The 13,324-nt window shown below is 51.1% G+C and overlaps 1 protein-coding gene across 1 annotated transcript; it reads right to left on the bottom strand.

Moving 5' to 3' along the window:
• Nucleotides 1-745: 745 nt before the first annotated feature.
• Nucleotides 746-4,269, bottom strand: LGALS1 (galectin 1). The gene is made up of 4 exons (XM_005232881.4): nucleotides 4,125-4,269; nucleotides 2,837-2,916; nucleotides 1,314-1,485; nucleotides 746-952 (listed from the first exon to the last, which is right to left on the bottom strand). Exons 1-4 carry the CDS (start codon nucleotides 4,131-4,133, stop codon nucleotides 809-811), a joined length of 405 nt encoding a protein of 134 aa, XP_005232938.1. The 5' UTR covers nucleotides 4,134-4,269; the 3' UTR covers nucleotides 746-808.
• Between the last annotated feature and the right edge of the window lie 9,055 nt (nucleotides 4,270-13,324).

The raw sequence follows: 13,324 nt of genomic DNA on the forward strand, positions 1-13,324 counted from the left end.
GAGCATAGTAGGCACATCTTTAGCATCCTGCACCCTAGCTAGGCATTGCTACCTGTCCCAGCTCTAGATAGATTAGGCAAGGCACATGGGACAGAACAAAGCCAGACGCCTCCAGGTTACTACCTTCATGTGCCACAGCCCAGGAGTACTCAAGCTTCTGCAGTTATTGGAAGAATGGATTTTGATGAGGAGCCTACTGTATGCTCTGCCACACCTAGCAAGGTAACCTTTTCTACTGCTGTCCCCAGGCGGCAGCAGCAAAAAATCCAAAGGAGGCATAGGAGAGCTGTCATGAGTAGCACCAGCCTCTGCAGAGGCATGCAGGCCAAACCTAGCACACGTGAGGACTTTGCCCTCAATGCATGCCTCACTAGGTTCACCTAGCACAGCAACTCAATGTCCAAGGCCACCCAAGGATGCTTAGTTTAGGGAGAGATAGATTTAATCAACCCATTTTACTCAGGTGGTGTAAGGTATCAGTTTAGACCTCAAGGAAGTGTGACTTCAACACTTCCACTCTTCCCCTACCAGCCACATCTAGTCCCCATGTTTCCTCTCAAGACCCTCCTTGGGCTTTTTACCTTCTGCCTTCCCAAGCTTCTGATCCTCTCCATCTATGACTTTAAAGGCTAGCACAATCTCACCCACATATGGTACTCCAGGAAAGTTACCTGCCCTCCTCCCTCCAGCAAGGTGACCAGCCCACATGGAATTGCAGCATGAAAGAGATTAGATTGAGACTGGGTAGACCAAAACTTATTTATTGATTGCTTTTTCTGTATCTTTGAGATGGATCTGTCAGAGGAAGTTATTCCCAGCTGATGGACTGGAGTGTGAAGTCCCCTTGTGCATCAAAGTAGTCAAAGACAGAGAGACCAAGCCGGTTAGGGAATGTGAACTGGTGGCCTGGCAGGTGGACCGTGACATCACTTTGGTTGACAGCAAAAGTGATCTGCAAGACAAATGGCAAAGTCAAAGTTCCTGCAAAGATACCCTCAAGCCTTTCTCCTCTACAGTATTACTGTGCCACCGTCTGCTGTGCTGGGTGAACACGCTCAGCAGCATAATCCACTCTTCAACAGCAGGAGTGTTATTTTGGTCTCCCAAGAGATGCCTATTCCATGCTCAGTTCAATAGTAACATCCCATTGAGCTAGATGGAGCTTGCACCCTCCATCACTGCTCAAGAGCCCCAGGTGGTAGCACTGGCCAAGCAGAAGCCAGCCACCTCCCATACAGACAGCCCTGAGAGCCTTTTCAGTTGGGTGTCCTGTGCCAAACACCCTCCCTTCACCAGGGCATCCCAGGCCTCACCTCTGCTGTACCCCCCTTCTGGAAAGGGAAGACAGTCTCCCTATGCTCTGCACCCCACTCTTCTGCCTTCTTTGAGTTGCACACGATGGTGTTCACATCACCATGAGCATCAAAACGGGGGTTGAAGTGAAGCCCAAGCTGGGAAGCATCCTTCCCCAGATTCATTACAAAGCTGCAGAGAAAGATGACATCAATACTGTTTTACTCAATAGTATCATAGCATTTGCTCAATACTATGAACATATCTGGCTCTGTTACTTCAAGCCCAGCTGAGGATAACCAAAGCAAAACACTTTGCTAAACTGCACAGCTTTCCTAAAAAGGTGGTGCTGTGTCAGTAAGGGGTACTCTCCTCTGCTGGGGTACACAGGCCCCACAGTGCCATCCCTGGGAGAGACACCACTTAGTTTCTGCAAAGCTTTTAACAAGGGAAAGGTTCAACACTTAGAGCCCTGAACAGTGAGTTATCCTGCACCAAAACCAGCTCCCAAGCAGCCGGTTGCTTTCCACACATTTTCTTTCAGCCCCAGTTAGCTAGTGTTGCATGCTGCCTGACAGCCACTGCCTTCTCCCCACCCCGCAGGCAGCTGAAATAATTACCATTCATTAGCTATCCCAGAGCATCTGCAATGGCAGTGGGAGGAAGCAGCTTCCTAGCCATGTCTACCTGGCCTCCAGGCCTCTTACCCAAATGAGGGCAGGAGGCATATTATTGGGCAAGAGAAAGCCCAGGAGGCTTCACTCTGACACTATCAAGCTTCAAAGGCACTGGGAAAAGCTGGGACATGTTTCCTGGAACACCACTAGCACTGGTACAGCAGCTACAGGGCTCCACCTTACTCACCAAGGGGCCCCACCAGCCACAGACCTGCACAAGGGTTGGGGGTTGCTGCAGAGGCTTCCCTGGGGGTCCCAGCCACCCTGATCCCTGCACATTTAGGAGTGCCTTTCCACTGAAGTCCACTGGCCCACTCACCACCTTCCCTCCTTCCTTCCCCACTAGCATCTGAGCAGCATCTCCACTGAGTAAAAGCAAACTTCAATACCTGGAGACCCCCTGCTGCAAAATGCAGCCCTTCATTTGCACCATCGGCTGGAGCTATGGCTCAGAGCATTCATGGAGCCAGAGGACCCAAGACCTCCCAGCTACTTGGGCCATAATCTCCTGCCTAGTGAGGAAAGGCACTGTAATAGTATACCTACTCCTGGGCTATCTTCATGCAGGGGAGAGGATGTGACCATCTTAAACCAAGTCTTAGTATAGAAACAGCTTCCATTTCCTGCACTAGAGAGGATGTGGTCACTGCCAGTGCATGCAGCTGGGGCTTCACATCTGCTTTGGCTTAGCCCCTTGGCAGTAGAGTGTGTCTGCAACATGCATTAGGCAATGACTCACTGGGAAGCACTGCTAGTGTTAACCTCTTCCATAGCTGCTCCTCTCCTACTCAGGGGAAGGATTCCTTTTGTCCCCCACCAGCAGAAGACAACTCTGTGTGGTGCCTTGTCCGTGCAGCACAGCTTACCTCTTGGCACTTGGTGCAATCTTCCCCTTGACAGTGAGGCGCTGGCCAGGCTTCAGACCCAGGTTGGTGCATACTGGTCCCTGGGGAACATGGAGGCAGAGACATTAGCTCAGTACCTGCTGGCTCACCTGCTCTGACTTGGCAGCTCTCCCTGCTGCCTTGCAAGATAGTGCATGGCTTTGGACCGCTGGAGAGACAGGGAAGCTCCCTTCCCCTAGGGCATTGCACCAGGGACATCCCAGAGATGTTACTCCAATCACATGGGACATGTGCCCTATTTCCCAACCTTCCTCCTGCTTCTCTCATTAACATATCTCTATTTCACAGCAAAGCTTGGGTACCTACAAGCTCCCATCACACCCACCCTGTCCCAAACATGCCAGTGTGCCGTGTGGATCTCACATCATCCCACGCAAGTTGGCTGTACAGGGATGGAGCCTCCACTCCCTTTCCCTAGCTTAGATTTGAACTTCAAGCCTTGTTCAGGGCCAGAGGCTCAGACACTTTGGTCCCCAACCCCCAATGGCTTGGGGTTTTTTTTTTGTTGTTCATTTTTTGTAGGCTCAGCATTTGCAAGAACATTCTCCTGCCCCATGTACATGTATGTCTTTCCCCACCTTCTCTCTAGGAGAACTAAAACACTCTGGTAAACCAATATGTACTCATTTCCTACGACAGTAGAGGCAAGACCCCACAAGTACTAAGAATCTTTCCCCCTTCCCACTTTAATAGTTAAGCCTGCACTTGGGACACTCCCCAATTAGTCACCCTCGGTCTAATGAAAGATAAATTCATCAAAGAAGTGCAATCACTCTTCTGACACAAGCATCTCCCTGGCAGTCCTTGACACTCAAAGGACACTTCTGTATAGCACATTTCCTTACAAGAAAGGAAGGGAGAATGAATCAGTGACTCATGAAAACTTCAGCCAGGGAGCAAGCAGCAAGGCTGCCCAGAAGAGATGCTCAGAAAGCAATAAACGTTACTGCAGCTACCTCCCCGGAGCAGAGCTGCTGTAAAACAGGTTACCCCAGCTTGGGAGCCAGCCCAGCGAGGACCCCCCCAAAGGGATCCTGCAGGGAAGAAGAACACTCCTGCCAGAACAAGAAGCAGCAGCCACCCCCCTGTAATAGATACAGCTGGCATCCAGCTCTAGCAGACGGTCTGACACAGAGGCTGATGAGGAGGATAATGCAAACACCCTCACACCAAACCAGCGTGCTCCCCCCAGTCCCACTCCACAAAGCATCACCTCCAGCAAAGCTGCCCCATCCCTTTCTCTACTCACGCAAGACATGGTGCTGCTCAGCAGGCAAATGCTCCTCTCCACCAAGGTGCACCGGTCCCAGGCAAGTAACTGCAGGAACCCCACCCTTGCCTTTAAATAGATGGGGAGCTGGGTTGTCCCAGCCCTTGGCCACCGCACCCGCCAATCAGGCTGGGGAGCGGGTGGGAGGGGCTGGTTTTAGGGGAGGGGGCACGATCACCCAGAGCTGTCCCCTCCCACCCTCACTCAGGCCTCTCTCCAGGATGCTAAACCCAACCCTTCCAAACGGGCTGCTGGTTGCTCCAGGAGGAGATCCAGCTGTGTGTGGCCGTGAAGCCGATGGAAAATAGTTTTACAATGAGTGTGTTACTGTCCAAGGCTTTTATCCCATACGGAAAACGGTCAGATGGATTGAGACTTGGCAGGAAGGGTCTGGGAGGGAGGCTGGGCTATTTAGTTCTGGCTAAATCGGGAGCAGAAGAAATATCACTGAGCACACGCAGTACCTCAGAAACTCTTTGTAGTCCAGGTGAAACCCCAGGAGCAGAGGACTGAAGCTGGATCTAGGGTCACCCAGCTCCGCCATCAAGCCTTGCTGTCCCCAGAGGCTGCCCAGCTGCTGACCTAGCTTACCACCTGCTCCTGTAGGTACAGGAACCAAAGGAGGGAAAATAGTCCTTATTCTGCAGAACCCCTAGATGCCCTCAAAACCATGCGGTTCATCTTGGCTGTAGGGCACAGCAAACCAGGAGGAAGCCATCTTGGAGGGGTAGGCAGGATTTGTCCAGGAAAGTTTAGTGCCTGGCTCTTGTACATACCCTGGACACATCTGGGGGGCTGAGGAACAAGGGAATTTGGGTGAAACACTCTATCACAATAAGCCATAGGATCTATATGTCTTTTATCTGTCTCCACGTTCTCTTTGTGGCAAGTATGATTCACTCTGGGTGAAAGGATTCCTTTGGAAAAAGTTACTCATTTACTACATGGCTCAACTGTAATTATACTGAAAGAAGAGGGAAAAAATTCAGGCAGTGGGCCAAGCCTGTGGCTTAAAGCTTTCCTTGTCTTGCATATTTGTTTCTAAATCACAAGATGCTCTGTGATTTCCTTAAGAGGCCCAGAATTGAAACTCAGTGAAACATTTTATTTTTCTCTTTCTATGAGGCCCATCAGTTCCCCCTCTGCTTTGGACGTGGTAGCCCCCTTACTCCTGTCAAGCATGACCCCAGAGGCTGTTGCTGCTGGGTATTTCTAGTTAGTGCCATCAATGCCAGCGGAGGTAGCAGGGACACTCCCCTGCCTGCTGGAGCTGCGGAAGGCACGGACAGGCTCCAGCCTTTGGCCAGGTTGCTGATCACCCCACAACACAAGGGGGCTAGACTAAAGGCTAAAGTGGGCTTCTCTGCTCTGACATGCTCACTCCCTCTTTCCCCCTCTGGAAACCTGCCTGAGGGTTCAGCCCTCGAGCCTGATCCCTTCCAGGTGGTGCAGGATGAGAAGAAGTGCTCCATAACTAGCAGGAGAAAAAGTAACTAGAGCCATCTTCCCTCTGCTCAGGATGCATGTATAATTGAATCAATTCCCTTCAAATCCAAGATTTTGTGAGACCGAATCCCTACAAAGGACCCCAGACATTTACACAAGGAGATGAGCTGCAGCTGGAGCTACAGTCTAGCAGGTTGCAGGGGCTGTTCCCTTTCAAGAAATGTTGGATGGGGAAGGGAAATGTGTAGGTATTTGCTCACTTAGAGCTGGAGATGGGAGAGGTCAGAGGTAGTTCTGTGTCTCCTGCAGCGTTTCTGGCAGCTGGGCATTGTAACCCAGCCTTAGCAGCCACCGGCACCTTGAGTCATGCCAGTCCAGGGACCTTCCTCTAAATGCTGCTGTGAAGATTAAGAGACCAGCTCACGGATAGCAGGTGATAATGAGGGAGGTGATACCATCCCAGAGGCGACACTAAAAAGGCTGTTCATGTCAAGGAAATTCAGCCTTCAGACTTGAGGCTACCTCAGGCAGCCTGTGTTTGTCTGATGGAAGTCCAGATGCTTCTGCTGGCATTCAGGGAGCTTTGAGTTAAATGGCATTAGCACAACAGGCAGGGGGGTCAGAGGTGCTTGCCTGTTATTTTCAGGAGCAATGTGGTAAAGGAAGAACCACTGTGGGCTGAGAAGGGCAGACCCAGGCTGGCTAGAGCTGGCAATCCTCACTTGCTCTCATCTCATTCCTTATCAGTGTGCAATGGGCCAGCCAGCTAGGGGATGTGCTAGCAGGTTATCGACCCATCTGGTCTGCAAAGGATGGAGATAAGGATGGTGAGGACAGATCACAGCAGACTTTGGAGACATGGGCTTCTCCCTCTATGTGGGAACTGAGCAGTGGCTTTGCCTCCACCCTTCCAGCTAGGCTATTCCTCACCAGGAGAGCCCTCCTGCATCACATTGCAAAACCTTACTTTGTTTTAGAGAGAGAGACACTGATCCGCATCGTACCTTGAGAAGCAAAAGACCTTCTTTGCCCACTCCCCAAAGGGAGTGACTGGACCTGATTCTGTTGCTGCAAACAGTGCCCTTGGCCATGCCAAACTCTTAGTCAAAGGGTGCCACAAGTGTGGAGAAGGGAGTAAGGTCTGTGGGATTTTTCTTCAACAGTGCCTCATCTATGGTTATGAGGGTGAGGCAGGTGGTGTTTGCATCTGCACCTGCTTTCTCCAAACTGTGATTGTGTGTCCTGGACAAGATGGGGCCAGGAGAAGGGAGTGTAAGAAGAGCCAGCTGACACGACAAATTCACAGCCAGCACATGTTTGCAAGGCCAGAAATCACAGCAAAGACTCCATGAAGCATGTCCTATGCTAGTAGTTAGGCATCCCGCTCGGATCCTGACCCCGCACACCTCCACTGTGCCCTGTGCTTTAGAGACAACCTGAATCCTGGGAGTGACTTGTTGCTCTCTTTCTAGCCTTTCCTTGCACAATGTCCCCATCTGCTCACTCCTCCTTGGAAAGTGCAAATTGCTCTTGTACAGTGAGCAATCCCAGACAGCTCTCAAAGAACTGCTGCCGCCTGTGGGGGCTGAGCTCATCCCCTGATGCTGGCTGCAAGCCGTAGTTCCCGTAGAAGGGAACAGACACCCCCATCTGTAGCTAGGCCTGCCCATGGCCTTCACTGTAGCTCTTCTTCTAGGGCCTCAGCTTTCTTCCTGCACTCTCCTTGACACCCAAAGAGCCTGTGCTGATGTCTCCATGCTGAGATGGCATGGTTTCTTGAGCTCCCAGTTTTCCTCATGGACATCCCCACCCCTCCCAACCTCCAAGCTGTAATTCATCTTAGGCTGAATAGGGGAATATGATTGCTAAGAGTGAATTTCATCATTGTGAGTAGCTTTGATTTAAAGCCTGCCTTCTGGTCTAGCTGATAGGCACTGTATGTCCCAGCATACCTGGACTGGTCCTGCATGCATGAAGAAGGTCCAGCTACTGCAAATTGTGGGATTAAGTTGAACTTCTGGGCTGAGCTGTTGGGTGGCTTTAACCAAGGTGGTTTGGCAGCCAACAAAGAAGTAGTCCAGTCAGGCGAGTGTCTGAAGCAAAAGAGGGAAGATCTGCCCCCAAATCTGCTTGTGAGGTGTGCAGTGATAGATGGGGCATCCCGAATCATGCATGACCTTGGAGGACTGGGAAAGGGCCTGGCTGAAAAGCCCGTGGACTACGTGACCAGAGTCCACCTGTATACATTGCTCTCCAGCTGGCAAAAGCCTGTTTCGGCTGCAATTACTCCAGTGGTTTGCAACATCTTTCCACTGGGAAAGCATCCTCTTACCTGTTCAGCCACTTTGTGTTATGTGGGCTGTGGTATTTTAAATTCAGGATTAGGTGCACTAAACTCAGATTTATTATCTTGCGGACACAGAGCTTCCATCAGGAATGAGCCACAGCAGGATCTCCCAAGCTTTGCCTGCTGAAACATTTCCAACCACATCCAATTTCCTGGATTAGGAGCCGTCTGTGAGGCTCCGGCTCCTGCTGACTCCAGAATCTCTGCTTTCATTAAATTAGTATGGAAATATGTTCCCCGGTGGTGAAGATAATCCTGCAAATGTTATCAAAGGGTACCTGGACAAGGTGATTTACCTGGGCGAGCCTGAGGTTACAGCTTGGGGAAGCGGGAATGACTCCTGCTCACGCTAATGACACCGGGATGTGTTAGACACACCTCGAAGTACATCCCAGGAGCTCCCCAAATCTGTGCTCCCCACCTCCTCCCCTGCACCTTTGTCTGCTCACATTGGGCTCCATCTCACCTCTGGAGCGTAAACCATCCCCAGGCAAAGCCAGTGGGCTTTGCAGTGGTTGACAGGGAAGGGAGTACTCCTGGTCCACCAGCTGGGATGGTATTCCTGTGGCTGCAGGACCAGCATAGCATCCTGGCTCGGAGGGCAGAAAGAGAGCTGGGTGCTGGGTCGCAGCCATGAGCAGCACAGATCAGCCTGTGTAAACCCATGGAGACCGTTGGCCCAAGCCATTCAAGTTCCCTTCCAGCATGCAAGAACAGCAAGAAGCCACCCACTGATACGGGCTAGCTCGTCCGCCTGGGTGATAGGAAAGAGGACTCCTTGCCTGACAGTGCTAGAAATACTGACAGCACAGCAAAAATGTGCCAAGCCTTTGACTAACTTGGATGTGAAGGTTCCTGACTGAGGCAGGAGCAGTGGAGTTAGCAGATCTTTAATCCCAGCCAGGCGGTGACTGGTCAGGAAGGCTTCAGGCCATTTGCATGTCACTTTAAGGGCACTTGGTCCAGGGCAGAACAGCAAAAGCAAATTAAGGAGGGGTGGCCTGATGCTTTAGGAAAGCATGTTCTTGGTTTTGACACAGAGAGAGTGCTTGCAATGACACAGCCGGGAACGTTGCTGCACGTACAGTATTTCCAAGAGCTGAAAATGCAGGTTAAGAAAAGCCTTGCAGGCCAGGCAGTCACTGCTGACCCAGAGTGGGACAGTGATCCAGGGGCAGCTGGAAAGTGCTGAATGGAGTAAGGCTCAAGTTCTCCTGTAGGCAAAGTACAATTAGGAACCTTGTACAACTCTGCCACACAGTTTGAAACTGATATTTTTCTTACTTAAAGAAAATGGGAAATCAACTTCTGACTGGCAGCATAAAAACCTTCCAATTTTCTTTAAATAAATCAAGTTGAATAAGTAGAAAAAAGGAATAAGTGGAAGTGAAAATGAGCTGGGGTGCAGCATGAGTTGTTCAGACTGCAGGGACTAAAGGCAAGGCTTCAGACCTAACCTTCAAGAAATTACGTTTCAAAAGCAAAGCTACGTGCTCAGCAAATGCAGCAAATGCTGACTACAGAGGGGAAAACATTCCCACCACTTTGTTTGGATGTCAGCTAATGGCTTCCAGAGGGCCTGCAACATAAGCCTGGTGCCAGCGCTGCTGGAGAGAAAGGGAATATTGTGCTAATATGTAATGCTAAGGAATATTCCTGGGCTGCTGGTTAGTGCTGAGAGTTCAAGGGCAAGGAAATGCAGCTCCATGCAGCAGGGTCAGATGTTTCGGCACTGACGTGCTGGAGCAGGAGAGCTGCAGGCTATCAATTGACTGTGGCCATCAGCTCTGCACTGCTGTAATACCCAAATTGGTGTCCTTACAGTGCTTTAGAAACCTGCAATTTATTGAGCCTATTTCAAGCCTAGAAATGACCTGCTGGGGCATATTCCCTGTCTCGGGTTGATGTCTGTTAAAGTAACTTTTGAGACGTGCTGGGCAGAGGTTTGTTTGCTGTACTTAATATGCAAACTGTAAGTGGATGCTGTGTTTGAACATGTTACAGTAACCTAGATGCTGGTTTCAGCTCTTCCAAGAAACAGTGCTCAGGAGAAGTATGTTTGTGGAATACAGGCACATTATCCTGCAACACCCTTGAGACTGAAACTCAGCTGCATGCTATTTTTCAGTGAGTGATGTGTATAAAATACAGTGTGGAATGATAATCCTGAAGAAAAAATGTTGCCTTGAATAGGCTTTGCTGGCAGGAATGACCAAGATGCCTGAAAACACCCTTTCTTTTGTGCATGCAAGGTGGTACCTAGGATATGATCCATGATATTAGTCTCCACCCATGGCAGAAATGGCATCAGAGCTGCTTGGGAGGTGGGAGGTGAGGCAGGCAGGGAGCCTGGAGCACATCAGGTTTTTCTTACTGACATGTACTCTGTATGGGTCATTGCATCTACTTTGGCAAACACGTGCATCCTCCAGCCAGTCCACAAGTCAGCATTAGGTGCACATCTCATGCTTGGAAAGATTCCAAAGCACATGGGACCACAAGTCATCAGCACAGTTGAGCTGAAGCCAAGGCAGCCAAAAGGGCAACTTGGCCTTTCCAAGGGGCAACGGGGCTCTGCCAGGTAGTAAGAGCTGGAGAAAAGAGCATTTGCCTTGGGCAGACATGCAACTGCCCTCCCTCGGGGTCCTGCAGGTGGCACAGCTCATCATTCCCCAACAGGGATGCATCCTCCCAACAGAGGCGGCACCCCAAAGCCACTGCAAGTCTCCTCTGCTGCTTGACTGGGGGCCTCTCAACCCCCCAAAACTCCCTTGCGGGTTTCAGTAGCCTGTGCCATCCCTAACTTGGTGCACCAAACAGGCAGTACTGAGCCCTATTAGACAGCTGCTGCCTGCCACCCTACAGCCATCTGGAACAATTACCCTCTTGCTAGTAAGCTGTCTGCTATCTACTGGGATCAGCTGCTGAAATGGGAGGGCGTTTTGGCAGGGCTTGGCACCCTCCCTTCCCTGAGGCTGGTACTATTTGGGGAGAGAAAGCACAGGGTGCTTCTCTCCGATGCTATCACAGTTTAGAGGCAGTGGAAAGCACTGGGATGCATCATCCCCTGCAACACTGTTGGTTCCCACCCACTTGCAAGGAGGCCCAGGCACCCTCTGGGGCTGGTGGCCACAAGCATGTCAGCGCTGTGGTGAGGCTGTGTCACTCTTTCAGGAGTTTTTGCAAACAGATCTCTCAGAGGAAGCCCTTTGCAGAGCCATCTCTACTGCTGCCAGCAAGCACGTCCATCCATCACCGTGTCCCACACAAGGGACTTGCTCTTCGTTACCTCTGGCTTCTCCATCTTCCTCTGCTCCCAGGCAGAGACAAGGTGCTGAAGCCCCCCACTGACACCAAAGCCTGCCTGCAGGAAAAGCCAGCTTTCCACAGTCAGCCCAGTCCAGGTGTCAGCTGTCCACATCTCATGGCAAAAGATAGTGTTATCCCAAATCTTCTATCAATAGGATTCACACTTGGGACCTCCTTGGTTCCCTCCTACAGATCCAGAGCTGGAGCACGTTCACAACAGTAGCTGGTGGGGTGGTAATACAGGCCATTTTGTCAGGAGCACAAGTTCACACTTCCCCAGCACTGGCAGCACAGATTTACTTTCCCTCTCCTTCTACTGCCTTCTACTCCAGGGCTGCTCTCCTCAGCCTTTCCCAAACAAAGGACCATCTCATTTTTCTGGAGGAAAGCCAAGGACCAGCTCACATCCCAGAAGAACTAGGCAGCTTGCAAGAAGAGAGGGAAGTATGTTGATGCCCTTAGCACTGCAATAAACAACATGGCTTTGTCCTATGGGATCATAGTCTTGCTCTTGTTATGATGGATGTTGAGGCTGAGCACTGACAGACTCTTGACTTTGGCCAGAGGGGCAGACCTTGATATGCCAGCTGACTGCCCAGCCATGTGCATGGGTGGGTTTTTTTCCTGTGGGACAGCTTTGAGGATTTTATGAAACAGTTTTGGCCCATGGGCTACTGGTTGAGAGAAGTTTTGGTAGGGAATAGGGTCACAGATGGGGATAAGGGTTGATTAGACTTAGTATCAGCTTCTGTTTGGCCCCTTTGCAGCAGGAGCCTTGGGGAAGAGGGATGGATATTCACTTGCAGCACCTGTGTCCCAGGGATTTGGTGGCAAGTGCTGCTCACATGAGCATGAAACCTGCTTTTCTCTCCCAGCATAGAAGGTAAGGGAGAGTCCGTCAGCCACCCTTTATAAGCCATAGGGCAGTCAGTCTGTGGGGCATGCATCGTGGAGCAGGTCCCTGTTGTCTGTTCATCCACAGCAAGTTCATCAGACACACCGTGAGGCCAAGGGTCGCCGCACTGGCAGGAAGCTTGGCCCTTGCACCCTGGGGTGCTGACCCTTGAGACTTCTCCAGAGCTGGGAAAGGCTTTAATGCATTTAGCTTCTTTCTTGGCAAAAGCAAAGTAAATGACTGCAAGGGAGTGCAGCCCATGAGGAGAGGGCAGAAGGCACTGCCTGAGGATGGGGTAAGGCACTGGGAACATCTCTGTGGACATGACAAGACAGAAGCATCAAGGAGCAGAAGTGGGGCCCCTGCAAAGCTCCCTCCTGAACAGAGGGGCATTTATCACTTCCCCTTGGCTCCAGCTACTGATGGTGGTTACCCAACAGGGTTACTAAATCTGTCTGACTTCCCCTCCCACCCCAGACCCCAGGCTGGTGACAACGTTTCAGAGGTCACACAGATATGGTTCGCGTGGTGTCCCCCGTAGCCCTGGCTCCACAGGGCTTGCTCACGCCTGTTCACCCTCACCCTGGAGGCCTGTGGCCTTAAGTCCTACTGTCTAAATATTTTTTTGTGCAGGGTGGATTAGCTTCAAAAGCCCTGGACATCTGAGAGGTACTGGCCTCCAGGCCCTTGGACGTTTACTCCAGAAGCAGGCAACAGCCAGGTTCTGTCATTTCCATTCCCACCAAAGCAAACAGGGAAAACCAGGGATGTTCTGCTGGCCTCTGCACTAGCTAAATTTAGTGAGGCAGGTTCAAGCTGTAATATAGTGCACATCCTCCCATTCAAAGGGAAGATGGGGAGATGAGAGTAGTCCCCAGATTAAGCTCATGATAAGGAGGTAACCTCAGAGGGAAAGCAATGTCCTTACAGGGTCTGCTGTTGCATAAACTTGCCCTGAGAGGGACAGGCCCTTTGCAGGACCCAGCCCTAAGCCAAGCTCTGGGTGAGGCATCCCTCAGTCTGGGCCAGGTGACTATCTGGCTGGCTCTGCTGCCCGAAAGCTCCTGGAAGGAGCAACCTGAGGGCCAATGTTGGGTGCAGATGTCAAGATGGAGCAGCATGAGCTTGGTGCTGGGCAGCCCCAAGAGAAGGCCACTTGTTTAAAGCTCAGTTTTGGCACCC

Source organism: Falco peregrinus, chromosome 6 (genome assembly GCF_023634155.1).
Source record: "Falco peregrinus isolate bFalPer1 chromosome 6, bFalPer1.pri, whole genome shotgun sequence".
NCBI classification, from domain to species: Eukaryota; Metazoa; Chordata; class Aves; order Falconiformes; family Falconidae; genus Falco; species Falco peregrinus.